Genomic DNA, 12,051 nt, shown 5'->3' on the forward strand with positions numbered 1-12,051 from the left:
TTGTGCCTGTTACTTTAACCCTTTCTCCTCCTAGGCCTGATACTAGATCAGGAAAGAACAGTAGCTAGTGAGTAGAGATGAGCTCAAAAAAAAAAACCCGACTTGCCCCCACCCCACCACCACCTCTCCTGCTCCCCCAGCTGCTGCAGGACTGCAGCTAGAAACGAAACCAGATGGAGGGAGGGGAGAAACTCTATATTGTATAAAATGTGAGACTTATTACATTGAGCTGGACATTTAGTTGCTAAAATGAAACTGCTCTTGTGACTGAGAAGCCAGAAAAGCTGTGGGATTGGCCAGAATTCAAATAGGGGTGTGAAAGGAATTAGCCTACAGAGGGGATTTGAAGGAACACTGGGAGAAAAAATAAAGTGACTTGATGATCACCTCCCTATGGAGCTCTGTTTGTTTAATACAATGGTTACATGTGCAATCAGTCTACTAATTACATATGACTCATCGAATTATGCATGTGTTAAATAGAGATCTCCAAACAAGTGAGATAGTCTTAGTATAGTTTAATAGAATATCATAGAAAATGGGCCCTATTTCCTAATGATCCAGCACCAAAACATATTTCCTGAGGAAGTGAATTGGGACCACCGTAGAAGCATAAGCAGAAGGAAGGCATGATTCTGTGCACTTGGAGATATTCAGATACTGCAGACACTAAACGATGTAAGATCCCAACAGAAGGAAAATTTGTCCGCCATGCACATCACTATAATCTTGGAGCCAAGAACAGTTCCTGCCACAGAGAAAGAAAACATTTATTGAGTGACTGAATGAATGAAACTCCAAGATACAAATAGGAAAATGAGGAACAGAGATGGCTTTTCTTTTTCCAGTCTTGAAATGCAAATTTTTATTTAATTACAATCACAATGATTTTATCGATAAGGGGTTCAGGAACCTATGACAGTGGGTTGAGTCCCAGTTTATAACAGTACTGAGCACCGCCTAAAGTCAGCTAGTGGACAGTGAATGGGCCATGGCGATCCAAGTAACTATAATTAGAAATCTCTCTGCATGAAACACGAACTGGAAGAAAATTTTGTTCAAATTCTCCACAGAGAATATTTTTATTGTTTTATATTCTTGCATACTCAAAAACGCACAGTGTGAATTTCCTTTCCTCAAAAACAGTGGTGAGCCTGGTCAATTTATCTGAGATCTTCAGACTGTCTTCGGAAATGTTGCCTTAGGTTTGAGCTAAGCGAGTCACAGAGATTGGTCATGAACTACTACAAAATTACAGGAGATCTTGTAATTATTCAACAGTTACTAGAAAAGCATTGAGAATATCAGACATACAGCCAGAGAGGATAATAGAAGAGCAGATGCTGTTTAAGTAATGAGATTTCTATATATATGACTCTATATACAGTATCAGAATTCTCTCACAGACAGTAAAGTTATACTGAAATAATTTTAAGGGCACTCTAATATAAATACAAGTCTCACTAATTTTAATCTTTTCTCTTTGGCTCACAAATGCACGAAAATACCATCAACAGTTTTCAGAACTTACTGCATTAATATATAAATAAGATACATTACAAATGGAAGAAAATACAAGACACCTCTTTAACATGGTAAATCTCTGAATATAAATAAGTAAATATTTCATTTACCTACAATTAGACAGTCATTTAAATCATTACATGTGTTTTTCCCTCCCTCCCAAGGTCAGACAACAGAGATATGCGCAATCTACACAAATTAATCTCTAAAAATACAGCAAGAGCATACCTGTAACAATGACTCTGCTACTATTTTTCCCTAACAGGATACTAATGAGGAGGGTGTGACTCTTGTCATCGAGTGGTGCTTTTTCTCATCCGTCATCACATTAGGTGGGAGAAACACTGACAACAAGGTCAACTCCTGCCAACAGGATTTTCCTTGGTCCCTACAACATGACATTCTGAGAAACATATTTCCTGGATTTGTAGGGCAAGCTGGTTTGCAGCATGTTCAGCCCCTCAGTAACTGCTGAAGGTGAAGTTAATTGTCTTGGAGTGGGGGACATGCCGTGATCTATTACTAAGCTACACTCACTATACATACATATATATAGAGAGAGGTATATATAACTGTACATGTATACTGTGATCCTAATGTGCAACTTTTTAAAAAGAACATTATGTTCTGCTAACTACAACAAGGTTATGTAAGGATTTAACGATATTCTTCAAGATACTATATTTCCCTTAATGAAATGGCCTATTGTTTCAGCAACTTAACAGAGGTTGTTCTAGAGTGCCAGGGGGAAAGGGAATCCCCATAAATTCATGTTCTATGGAGGGCAATTACAGATCCTGGCCCAGTCTTTCTATCTCCTCAATGAGGAAGTCGATGTCAGACTGGGTAGCGGCTGGGTTCGAGATGACCATCCGGAAGAAGTTGGCCTTATCTCCCTGAGGCTGGTAGCCGACCATGGTTGTGCCAGACTCCATCATCAGGGCTTTGATTTTTGGAGCCACCTTGTGATAGAAACACAAAACAAAACTCAAGACTGATATTAACACCACTGTTTTTTAACAATGCAATCCGTTTCTTGATTGGAACAAAGAACAATTTCCTTTTTACCATTTGTGTTTTCGCAAACATAAAAGCAAAGATGTATTTTATTTCTAGGTTTCTTCAGTGGCTAAGATCTAATGACGATTTAAGTCTACCTTATCATAAATTCCCTCAGAAAATACTGTATGATTGAATTTTGAAAGTCAGTCATAAAACAATGATAATCAAATAAAAATCAAAAACAAAAAACTCTTATGGGCAACTATACAAATTAAGACTTCCGTATAATCCAGAGCCCAGGACACTGCCTGGCATGGAGACTGGCACGTAGACTGCTCAATGAATATTTGTTGAATGATTGAACGAGTAAAACACTATATAACATTGTATTATATAAATGAAATATAATGTCAACAAGTATAAATAATATATAAACTAGATATAGAAATCAACAACCAGAATGAATCAGCATTAGAGTAGACTTGAACTTAGTGAAAGATATTTTAATATGGAAGTTCCTAGGAATACGGATATGATTCCATTGCCCTGCATATGGCCACTTTAATGAAGAACACCGATCTCAGACAGGGATGCATCCTTCAGCGGTTCCCGTTGTATCTGAACCACAGCAAGAATCCAGACCCAAGAAGACTATAACACGATGGCTCCCACCACCCCAAGTCTTTAGATTTTATTTCTTCCTCATTAGAAAGACACATTGAAGTGAGGATGTTCTGACCAGCCAGGGAAATTGCAAAGGGTTATATGAGATAAAGAAATTCCATACCCTGTGTAGTTTTTCCCGGCGCTCAGGGCTATCTGGCACTCCCCTGAGGCTTTGTGGAATATACCAGAAACAGACGTTGGTATGCTCAGGCTGCAGCGGTTTTCACAAACAAGCAAATATACAAATAAAACAGAAAAGTATGAGAATTTGAGAGAAGACTGTTTCCAAAATCCTATGCACCCCTGGTGGAGGTCTCTCAGATTAAAAAAAATAATAATAAAGAAAATAAAGCTTCATGCCCATCTTGAAGGCAATGTTACTTCTGTAGTAGGGAGAACAATGCCTAGTTTATCCAACCATTTCTAGCAAGAAAGCTGTTTTCCACAATCAATTTTTGAAATGACTAAAGTTACCACCTTTAAAAACTGAAATGTTAAAAAATAATTATATATGGGTAGTTTTAAAAAGGTATTATTCATCTTTCCATTTTGTAGCACCACATATCTAGAAAATGCTCAAAACAGTTTATTTTATTGATACTGAATATTTTATTGAGTTTATTATATTGATACTGAATCTTTTCTTGATGACATAATGAACATTAATACTGGTTCTAAACCATAAGACAAAACTGAGATACCTAGAACTGTTTAATGTCCCTGCTCTAAAGACTGTTTTCGAGTTTTTCTGTATTCTTGCTATAGTTTTTAAGTGTCCTTCTAGTTGCTGTTTGCCATCATTAACTGGCTTGGGACATCACATTTATCTTTAATCTTCTAGTAGAATGTTTAAAATAGTGTAAATGATCAGAGCGAGGTCCCATAGGTGAAATGCATGAGCACCGTATTATTGATTTAAACTACTCAGGGCTCTTTCTTCCCCATTTGGTGATTTTCTTGTGTGTTCTTAATAGTTTAGGTTGTCTGATAAATGGACTAAGTCAAAGGTAGTCGGTGTTATTTTTACTGAGTTACAAGTAGATTTTCTTTTATTCAACACTGGCTCCTATTCAACAATGGAAACTTTCTGTATCCATCAGTGACTTCCATTAGGGAAGAGAAAGTATCAGTTTTGGTCACTACTATATAACCCAGCTCCTGGCATGGGGCTTGGCCCACAGCAGGCACTCAGTCAATATTGGTATGACAAGTACTTTATTGTGCACAATGCTGATGTGAACTCAGGCAGAGACAATTTATGTTGCTCTCTTCTTAATGAATCTATGTAAAGGGGAACTTCATTTTAGAACCAGTCTTGGGAGAGAAGGATATGCCCATCCTAAAAGCTTCTTGGAACCGAGAAATCCTTTATCGTGGAGGTTCAACACAATAATAAGACACACCCCAAAATGGTAAAAGATTCGGACCTGCCAAGGAAAGACCTCTTGTCTGCAAAGAGGTGAAGGGGAGAAGTCATCCCAATGCTACTGGAAGAAAAGTTCATGGACACAGAGGGAAATAAACGAAGAATGCATAAGAATAAAAGTTCAGAAGCAGCTTTTGGCAATGTGGGAAAATATGGCTTCAGGAGCTTCCCTCAATAGATTTTCTGGGAATATACATTTAGTACATGATGACAACTTACCTCACCATTAAAAACCATCTCAAATTCTTCTCTGTTTTTAATCTTGGTATAGAGGTATTCAGCCAGTTCCAAGCATTTGTTGACCTGATTTTCAAATCCCACTGTGCCCTGTTTTAAAGAAAAGGAAACTCGGGTTTGTTGGTGAGAGGTTCCATTTCCTGGTGATGGGCATTTGAGAAGTCTACACTGTCCTTTATTGGAAAAAACAGACATAAGAATCTTCTTGGAGATGTTTCGAAAGAACCATCTAACTAAATGTGCACAGCTTCTTCACAGCTCTGCATGCAATAAAATGAAGTGTGCCTGCTCTCTTTTGAAAGCAGTCTAGACTCTGTGCAGTTATTCTCAACAAGGCTTTTAGCTTCCTGTTAGTTTTTCACAGCCCGGACCTGAAGCCTATTTTCTGGTTTGCTTTAGGACAGTGCTACTCAGTTCATGAACTGTAACCGGTCCATGATGAGTAAAGAAACAGAGATTAAGCAATAAGAAACTTTTATAGCAATTTGACAGAATAATTTTATGTCAATGGAATCTAATTTTAAAAATTGGTATTTTGTATGGTTTTCTATTCCATTTTTCTAGCAATTTATCTTCATTTTATTGGTCTATGATAGGTGAAAAAAAAAACTGGTCTTTACCACAAATAGTTTGAAAAATACTACTCTAGAATCCACCTTTCCTAGTAGTAAGTCCTGGTCAAACATGCCCCCCATACCTTCCACATAGCACAGTATTATCTCTTTGTTATGAGAGGCAGGCAGGCAGGCAGATGGAAAAGCCACTGGTCTCAGTACATGCCCTGAGACTACAATAGCTCCAACTATTGACAAACTGGTTGGAGTGTGAGTTTCAAAAGCCAGCATGGCTGATTAATAACAGCAGCATGAGGGTTGTTGGGTGGGTTGGTGTTAACATGAACAGATGCACAAGACTGGCTTGTGGATTGCTAATGGGCCTGGGTGAAGTCGAATACTAGCAAAGCAGCAGTCACTGCTAGGAGTACACCATGGCCAGTGCACTTTCCACTTGGGAATGAAGCCCACACCAGGGTCCCACCTCAGCAACCAATTCACAATGAGCCAAGCTTCCGGCAGACAGTTATTTTTAAACGAAATGAAGGCATAAATTACTGAGGCAGGCCATGCAGTTATTATATTTTTAAATGAGAGCTCTTTCCCTTGTTATAATTTATAGCTATTTATATACTTAAAATACCTATAATTACTTTGTGGTAATTCAAACTATTTCTATATTAAGACCAAATGACTAAATGAGGGAAACTAATAATCCATCAGAAGAAATATTTGGCTAGATATTTTGCTAGAAAGCCTGTTGTTTTGGTATTAGGTAGATCTAATCTTAAACATGAAAATTATTAAAATTAATTTACAATAGGTAAGTAATAACAATGGATGTGATATAAAGCTGTGAAATAAAAAATTGCCTTGATTGCATACAAATGCTTTTGAAACAAAAAGTTAAATGGTAGTCCTCTCCCTCACTCATATTTTGGGGAAATTCCAACAGTTTGTTTTTTTCCCCTAGACACAGAAATGCAACCTGAAAGGCTGATGAAAGCAGACACAGTATGCTTCAATCTAGCGTAGGATTTCTTGGAATAAAGAATAGTGTGTAAAGTACGAATAACAGGAGAGCCATTATTTAAACAGAACTTAAGACTGTCATATATATATATAGATATATATCTATATATATCTATACATATATATCTCATGATTTGAGGCCTCATAAAGGAATTCAGCATTCTCTATACAATAATGCAGTAATTTTATCTTTATCTCTTTCCCTACATCTGCACTAAATAATTTCAGCATCCCTAAGGATTGCTGTGGGAGTCGTATCTTGGCATTATTTTTAGTTGTTATAAGAGAAAGTTATAAGAAAACTTCATGCTAATTCAAATTGAGGAGATTGAATGGGAAGGAGGGAGAATTTGACATTAGGGATAAACTGATTTCATTCGCAAACAAAGAAAACACAGTTAGCTCAATTATCTAGATATTGATTGAACACATAGTGAGTTATCTGATATATGTTTGCTTCTATTTTGCCAGCTAGCCTGTACAAATTACATTTCTGCTCTATTTCCCGAATTCCCGTTTTCATACCTTTGCTTTCCACATCAGCCAGAACTTGAAAATGTCCACATGGCGGCCACACTGAATTGCCTTGTCCCCAGTGTCATAGGAGACATCATATTGCTTGTCTGGCTGGAAGAGGTATCCTGCACACATCTGGTTGCATCCTTGGAGTATCCCCTATCAGGGAAATCAAGACAGACATGCATCTGTATTCACAGGTTAGAGATGTAGATGGCTTCAAAACAGGGCTAGCTGGACTTGGGGTTGCATGCAACTTTTTTTCTAATGTCTTATGGGGTCTCATTCTGACATCCTTCTCTAAAACCACCCTTGGAAGAACTTTTGCCCCTTTCCCTCTGTCATTCTAATTAGAAAATAATCTTCTGACTTAGATACAAACAACAAGGGCCCCGCAGTCCCTCTAAGGGGCATTTGGAAATGTGTGAGTGTGTTTTGGGTTTTTTCAAAGTCTGAGAAGTGCTATGGCATTCAGTGGGCAGCAGTTTGGGTTATAAACTTCCTACAGTGGGTGAGATGGTCTCATGTTTTGAAGAATTTTCCTCCTCAAGAGTGTCTCCAATATCTTCCAAGTCTCCTATAAAGTTAACTTTGGAGTGGAATACAGCTTCTGCAGATTCTGTCTCCTACAGGTTGGTGACGGATTTTTTGGAATGCCTCAGCATGCAAAAGTTCTACTGGAGCGACAATGCTTTGGAGGGCAGGGTCCTTTTATTAGATTCTTAGATAAGGGAATAAACTACTAACTCATTTACAGAAGCTTCTGGTCAATAATTCCTTGTTGCTCTGAGTTGACATTTGTAATATGTAAAGCTGACCCAATTTATTTCAGCTCTTGGGATCACAAATTCATGCTAAGAACTTAAAGTATGTTCCAGTGACCACTTTTTGTCCTCGCTAAGGTGAGAGTTGATATTTCATCCAATGGCTCTCACTCTGTTTTGTACAAACACAATAGAATATGAAATGAAATAATATCCTTATGCTTTATGTCACTGACAGGGCCCTGAGCACTGAAATAGGAAGAAAGGCAGCAGAGAGCAAGAGCCTGGAGGAGGCACGAGGTTAGCTAAAGGCTAACAGATAAGGGCAGGAAAGAACAGCAACGGTAGTCCCAATGGGGCAGTCAATCTCGTGAGTACATCAGCAAGTGCTGTGAAGAAGACCCCGTGCTTTTCTCTTCTTGTGCCTTCTAAAGGATGTGCAGGCCACCAGCTCATCTCTAGAGGGGGTGCAGACCTTTTCCTTGACGAGAATGGCAGAGCACTGCAACAGCACGCCCATCATCTTGTGAGGGTTCCAGGTGACTGAGTTGGCTCTGGAAGAAGCACATGATACTCTGAGGAGAAGGTGCAGGAGTCAGCAAGAGGCGACTGTTCTCTTGAGGAAAACACCACCCATTGCAACTCAAGTCAGTACACACTTTGACACCTAGTTCCCTAAATTGACTAATTGAGTTGTAAAACAACTATTTCGCAGGCAGTCTCAGGGTACTAACTTGCAGACTGCCTCTTCTAAATAACTGCTATGAATAATAGCTAATATTTATGAAGAACTTATTATGTGTTCTATTGTTCTGAGAGCTTTACAGGCATTATATCAATATGGAATCATGATTAAAAACTCAGGCTTTGGAGCTAGCCTGTCCAAATCTGAATCCTGGCTCTGACATCTGCCAGTTTGAGCAAGTTATATAACTCCTCTGTAGCTCAGTATTCCCATCTGTAAAGTGAGGAATATTCATAGAATTGAATGAAGGAGAAATGTGTTAATGAATATATAATGATAATTACTATGCCTGGAAGACAATTCTCACAACCCTGTGATGTAGGAACTACTATCTATTTTAGATGGAGAAACTAAGGCACAAAAAAGGTTAAATACATCATGTAAAGTTACATAGCTAGGAAGTGCTAGAGCCAAGATTCAAGTTCAGGGAGCAGAATTGCAGAGCCAGTGCTCCTAACCCCTCCACTAGCCTGCCTCTCTCTAGGCAACAGACTCTGGCTTCTTTCTGCTTTCCTGTTCTTATTTATGAAATGGGCTGGTGATGTTGATCTACATACTTATAAGGTAGTATAAAGAGTGACACCTAAAAGCAAGGATCAATTGGACAATTTTATACTTTGACTGCTTAGCAGCATTGTTGAAATGCTAAATGAACATGACATTGCCAGTTTAGGCTGCAATGATAGCTTTAACGAGCATGGTCTCCTAGCAACTGCATCACTTTGTCAGACACAATTAAATGGTTAAGCAGCACACTATCGAGGACATTACAGAAACCACTAAGTATAATGTATGATGATTAAAACTTGGGTAGTTTGCTTCTGTGGTTTACAGACTCCTTCTTGAAAGCCCGGACCACTGCTGGGCTCTGCGCTTTAATACCTGTGAAGGATGTTTTCCCCAGACAGAGCGACTGGCTTGGAATTATACTGCCTCTGCTCTCCCTAGAGCTAAATCCTTGCTGTGAATTTTTAACCTCTTCATCTTGTCTAGATTTCTTAGAGGGAAAATAATTTAGCGTGTACGTGACAACGAGGTGTGCGCTGTGTTTCAAGGCTAAGACAGAAAGGCCTGAAGTACTTTCCCCCTAACTACGTAATAAAGAAAAGCTTTGTGAAAGAGACCTACGAAAAGTTCTAAGCAAAGTTGACTAGATGCTTATCTCATTAAAATGCATCAGTGTGTCAAGTCATATTTAAAAAGTAGTAGATTTAATCAATTTTCTCATAGCTACCATCACTGAGTCATTAAAAATTATATTTAAGTCTCATAAAATGTCTTAAATTAAGTGTTTTTTTGAATGTCCTAAAAGTCTGAAATAAATGGTTCTTTGCTGCTACAAATAGAAAGTAATAAGACATGGTATGGATTCAATTTCCATGAGATAAGAAAAAGTAGAGTGCAAAATGTTTCAAGCTGTTCAACACTCAAAGATAGAAAATGAAAATTGCCTGAGAAATCTAAAGTACAGTTGGACTGGCTCATTTATATTTAATATATTATTATCCAAGTTATAGAGTCATATAACTATGCTTCAAAGAGTCAGGCCCACTCACCTTGATACTGCCCTTTCAAAACTGAGCCAGAGGGAAGAGGCACAGTAGAGGTAACAAAAACTCAAGCCAGAGCCCTTTCTGTGAGAGAAGCCACTGGTGTGCTTTCCCTGATGCCTATTCTCCATCCAGTGTCCAACCTTGTCTCCTCACCTCTCTCACTTTACTCCAACCACACTGGTCTCTTTGATGGTCCTCCAACTTGCCAAGAACAGTCTTGCCTCAGGGCCTTTGCACTTGCCCTTCCCACTGCCTAGAACATTCCTCCTTGCAACCTTGCTTCCTGTTTCTCTTTATTCCAGTATCTACTGACATGTTACCTCCTCAGGAAGGCCTCTGACTACCTGTCTCAAACAGCATGGCCTTGTCACTCACTGTTATTTAACTCTGTTTTATTTTTCTTTACTATGAGGCAGATTAAGTATATCTTCATTTATAAACATTTGGCCTACTGGAACGTAAGCTTTGGGAGGGTAAATCTCTTAGTTGATAACACCTTCCATATATACTGCCTTGTTTTTTCTACATATACCAGGTACTCATTTTTTAGAAAAGTGCCACAGATGTCTAGACTGAAGACAGGTACCAAATATTCACATCTGTGCCTGTGTGGCTCATGATAGGTACTCAGTAAATATCTGCTGAATGAATAAATGAATTCATGTGAGTTCATCTGGGATCAATACATAGGAGTCAGGTCAAAATCATATTTGGCTTAGCACACCCCCTGAACTTGAATGGTGGACAAGAAAATAAATAAGTTAAATGAACTAAATGTCTTGCCCCTTTTTCAGCAGTAAGCTTAATGAGAACAGTGAAATAAATCAGTGACCCTTCCCGTGCCTTTGGCAAACCCTCATTTAGCCTCCAAATCCCCACACTGCTTAGTTTCCCTTCTCTCCTACCTGGGCACCTCACAATCACATCCATTGTTGCATTGTTGTGCTTATCGCATTGTGTCGTGACTATTTGTTTACTTCTCTTTCTATTTCTAAATTGTGAACTCATTGAGGTGAGGACTCATTTGACTGGGAAATCAATCATTTTTGCATTTTTGATTTCCCAGTGCCTAGCATACAATGTGTGCTCAATAAATGCCTACTAAGCAAAAATGAGCTTAGCCAGATTGAAATATGTTGGAGATATCAGCAGACTCAGAAGCACAGCATGTTTGATGGCCTGAATGGAAGGAGGTTCCAACTCTGGCCCTTACCTTTCTATGCCACTGAGTTTATGGTGGTGCTTCCGGGACATGAGCAGCCCACCACCCCAGGCAGCCTGTGAGGACAGAGAAAGGAGAGGGAGGGAGAACAGCGACATTTAAGAACCAAGCACTCCATATCTCTAGTAAGACAGGAGAGAGAAAGTAAAGGAGAAAAACATAATCTTCTCTGACAAAAGGAACCTGTACTGATGGTCCAAAGAGTGGCAGTTATAATTATTCATCATTTGTTGCCTCTTTAAAAGTTCCTCCAGATGAAAGTAAGAGTAACTACGAGTGATGTACGTCAATCAATCGGGTTTGAGACTGTGGTGCCAAGACCCAAAGGCCCAAGGTACTCTGCAAAGCCAGAGACACTCAGTGAGCCCCCACCCTTGCCCCCAGGGCGGCTCTATTAGTGACACAAAGGACTAGAGGCTGCCATCTTATTCTCCAGAGGATAGAATTCTAAGGACTCCTGAAAACTCAGAAAGCAGCAGCCAGGCTAAGCTGAAGTCCCACCACAGCAAGACATTTTTGTGGGTACCCTGATGCATGTTTACAGAATAGCTTGGGACACCACATGACACAAGTTAGTCATTTGTTGAGTAGTAGGGCAGATTACCCAATTGTCCAGTTGTCAGAAGTTACATCCATAAGAGATTAGAGAGAAAAAAAAAATATATATATACTCAGTCACACATGTGAGAATGCATCTTTTGTGTTTCTGGGAAGATTTGGGATTAAATCTTAGTTAATGACACCTTTCATATACTGTCTTATTTTTCCTACAGGTACCACATATGCTTGCTTGCTTGCTTGCTTTCTTAT

General features: G+C 38.9%; 1 protein-coding gene across 1 annotated transcript in view; it reads right to left on the reverse strand.

The window, feature by feature from the left end:
- Positions 1-815: 815 nt before the first annotated feature.
- The window catches only part of GAD1 (glutamate decarboxylase 1), a 35,756-nt gene continuing 24,520 nt past the window's right edge, over positions 816-12,051 (reverse strand). The window contains exons 10-16 of the mRNA XM_011360088.1: positions 11,332-11,429; positions 11,233-11,297; positions 8,197-8,275; positions 6,967-7,116; positions 4,838-4,945; positions 3,314-3,403; positions 816-2,486 (exon numbers count right to left, since the gene is read on the reverse strand). Coding sequence (XP_011358390.1) covers positions 2,313-2,486; positions 3,314-3,403; positions 4,838-4,945; positions 6,967-7,116; positions 8,197-8,275; positions 11,233-11,297; positions 11,332-11,429 — 764 coding nt within the window. The 3' untranslated portion in view covers positions 816-2,312. The remainder of the gene's footprint in view (positions 2,487-3,313; positions 3,404-4,837; positions 4,946-6,966; positions 7,117-8,196; positions 8,276-11,232; positions 11,298-11,331; positions 11,430-12,051) is intronic.

The sequence above is a fragment of the Pteropus vampyrus genome, unplaced genomic scaffold (assembly GCF_000151845.1).
Source record: "Pteropus vampyrus isolate Shadow unplaced genomic scaffold, Pvam_2.0 Scaffold2, whole genome shotgun sequence".
Taxonomy (NCBI): domain Eukaryota; kingdom Metazoa; phylum Chordata; class Mammalia; order Chiroptera; family Pteropodidae; genus Pteropus; species Pteropus vampyrus.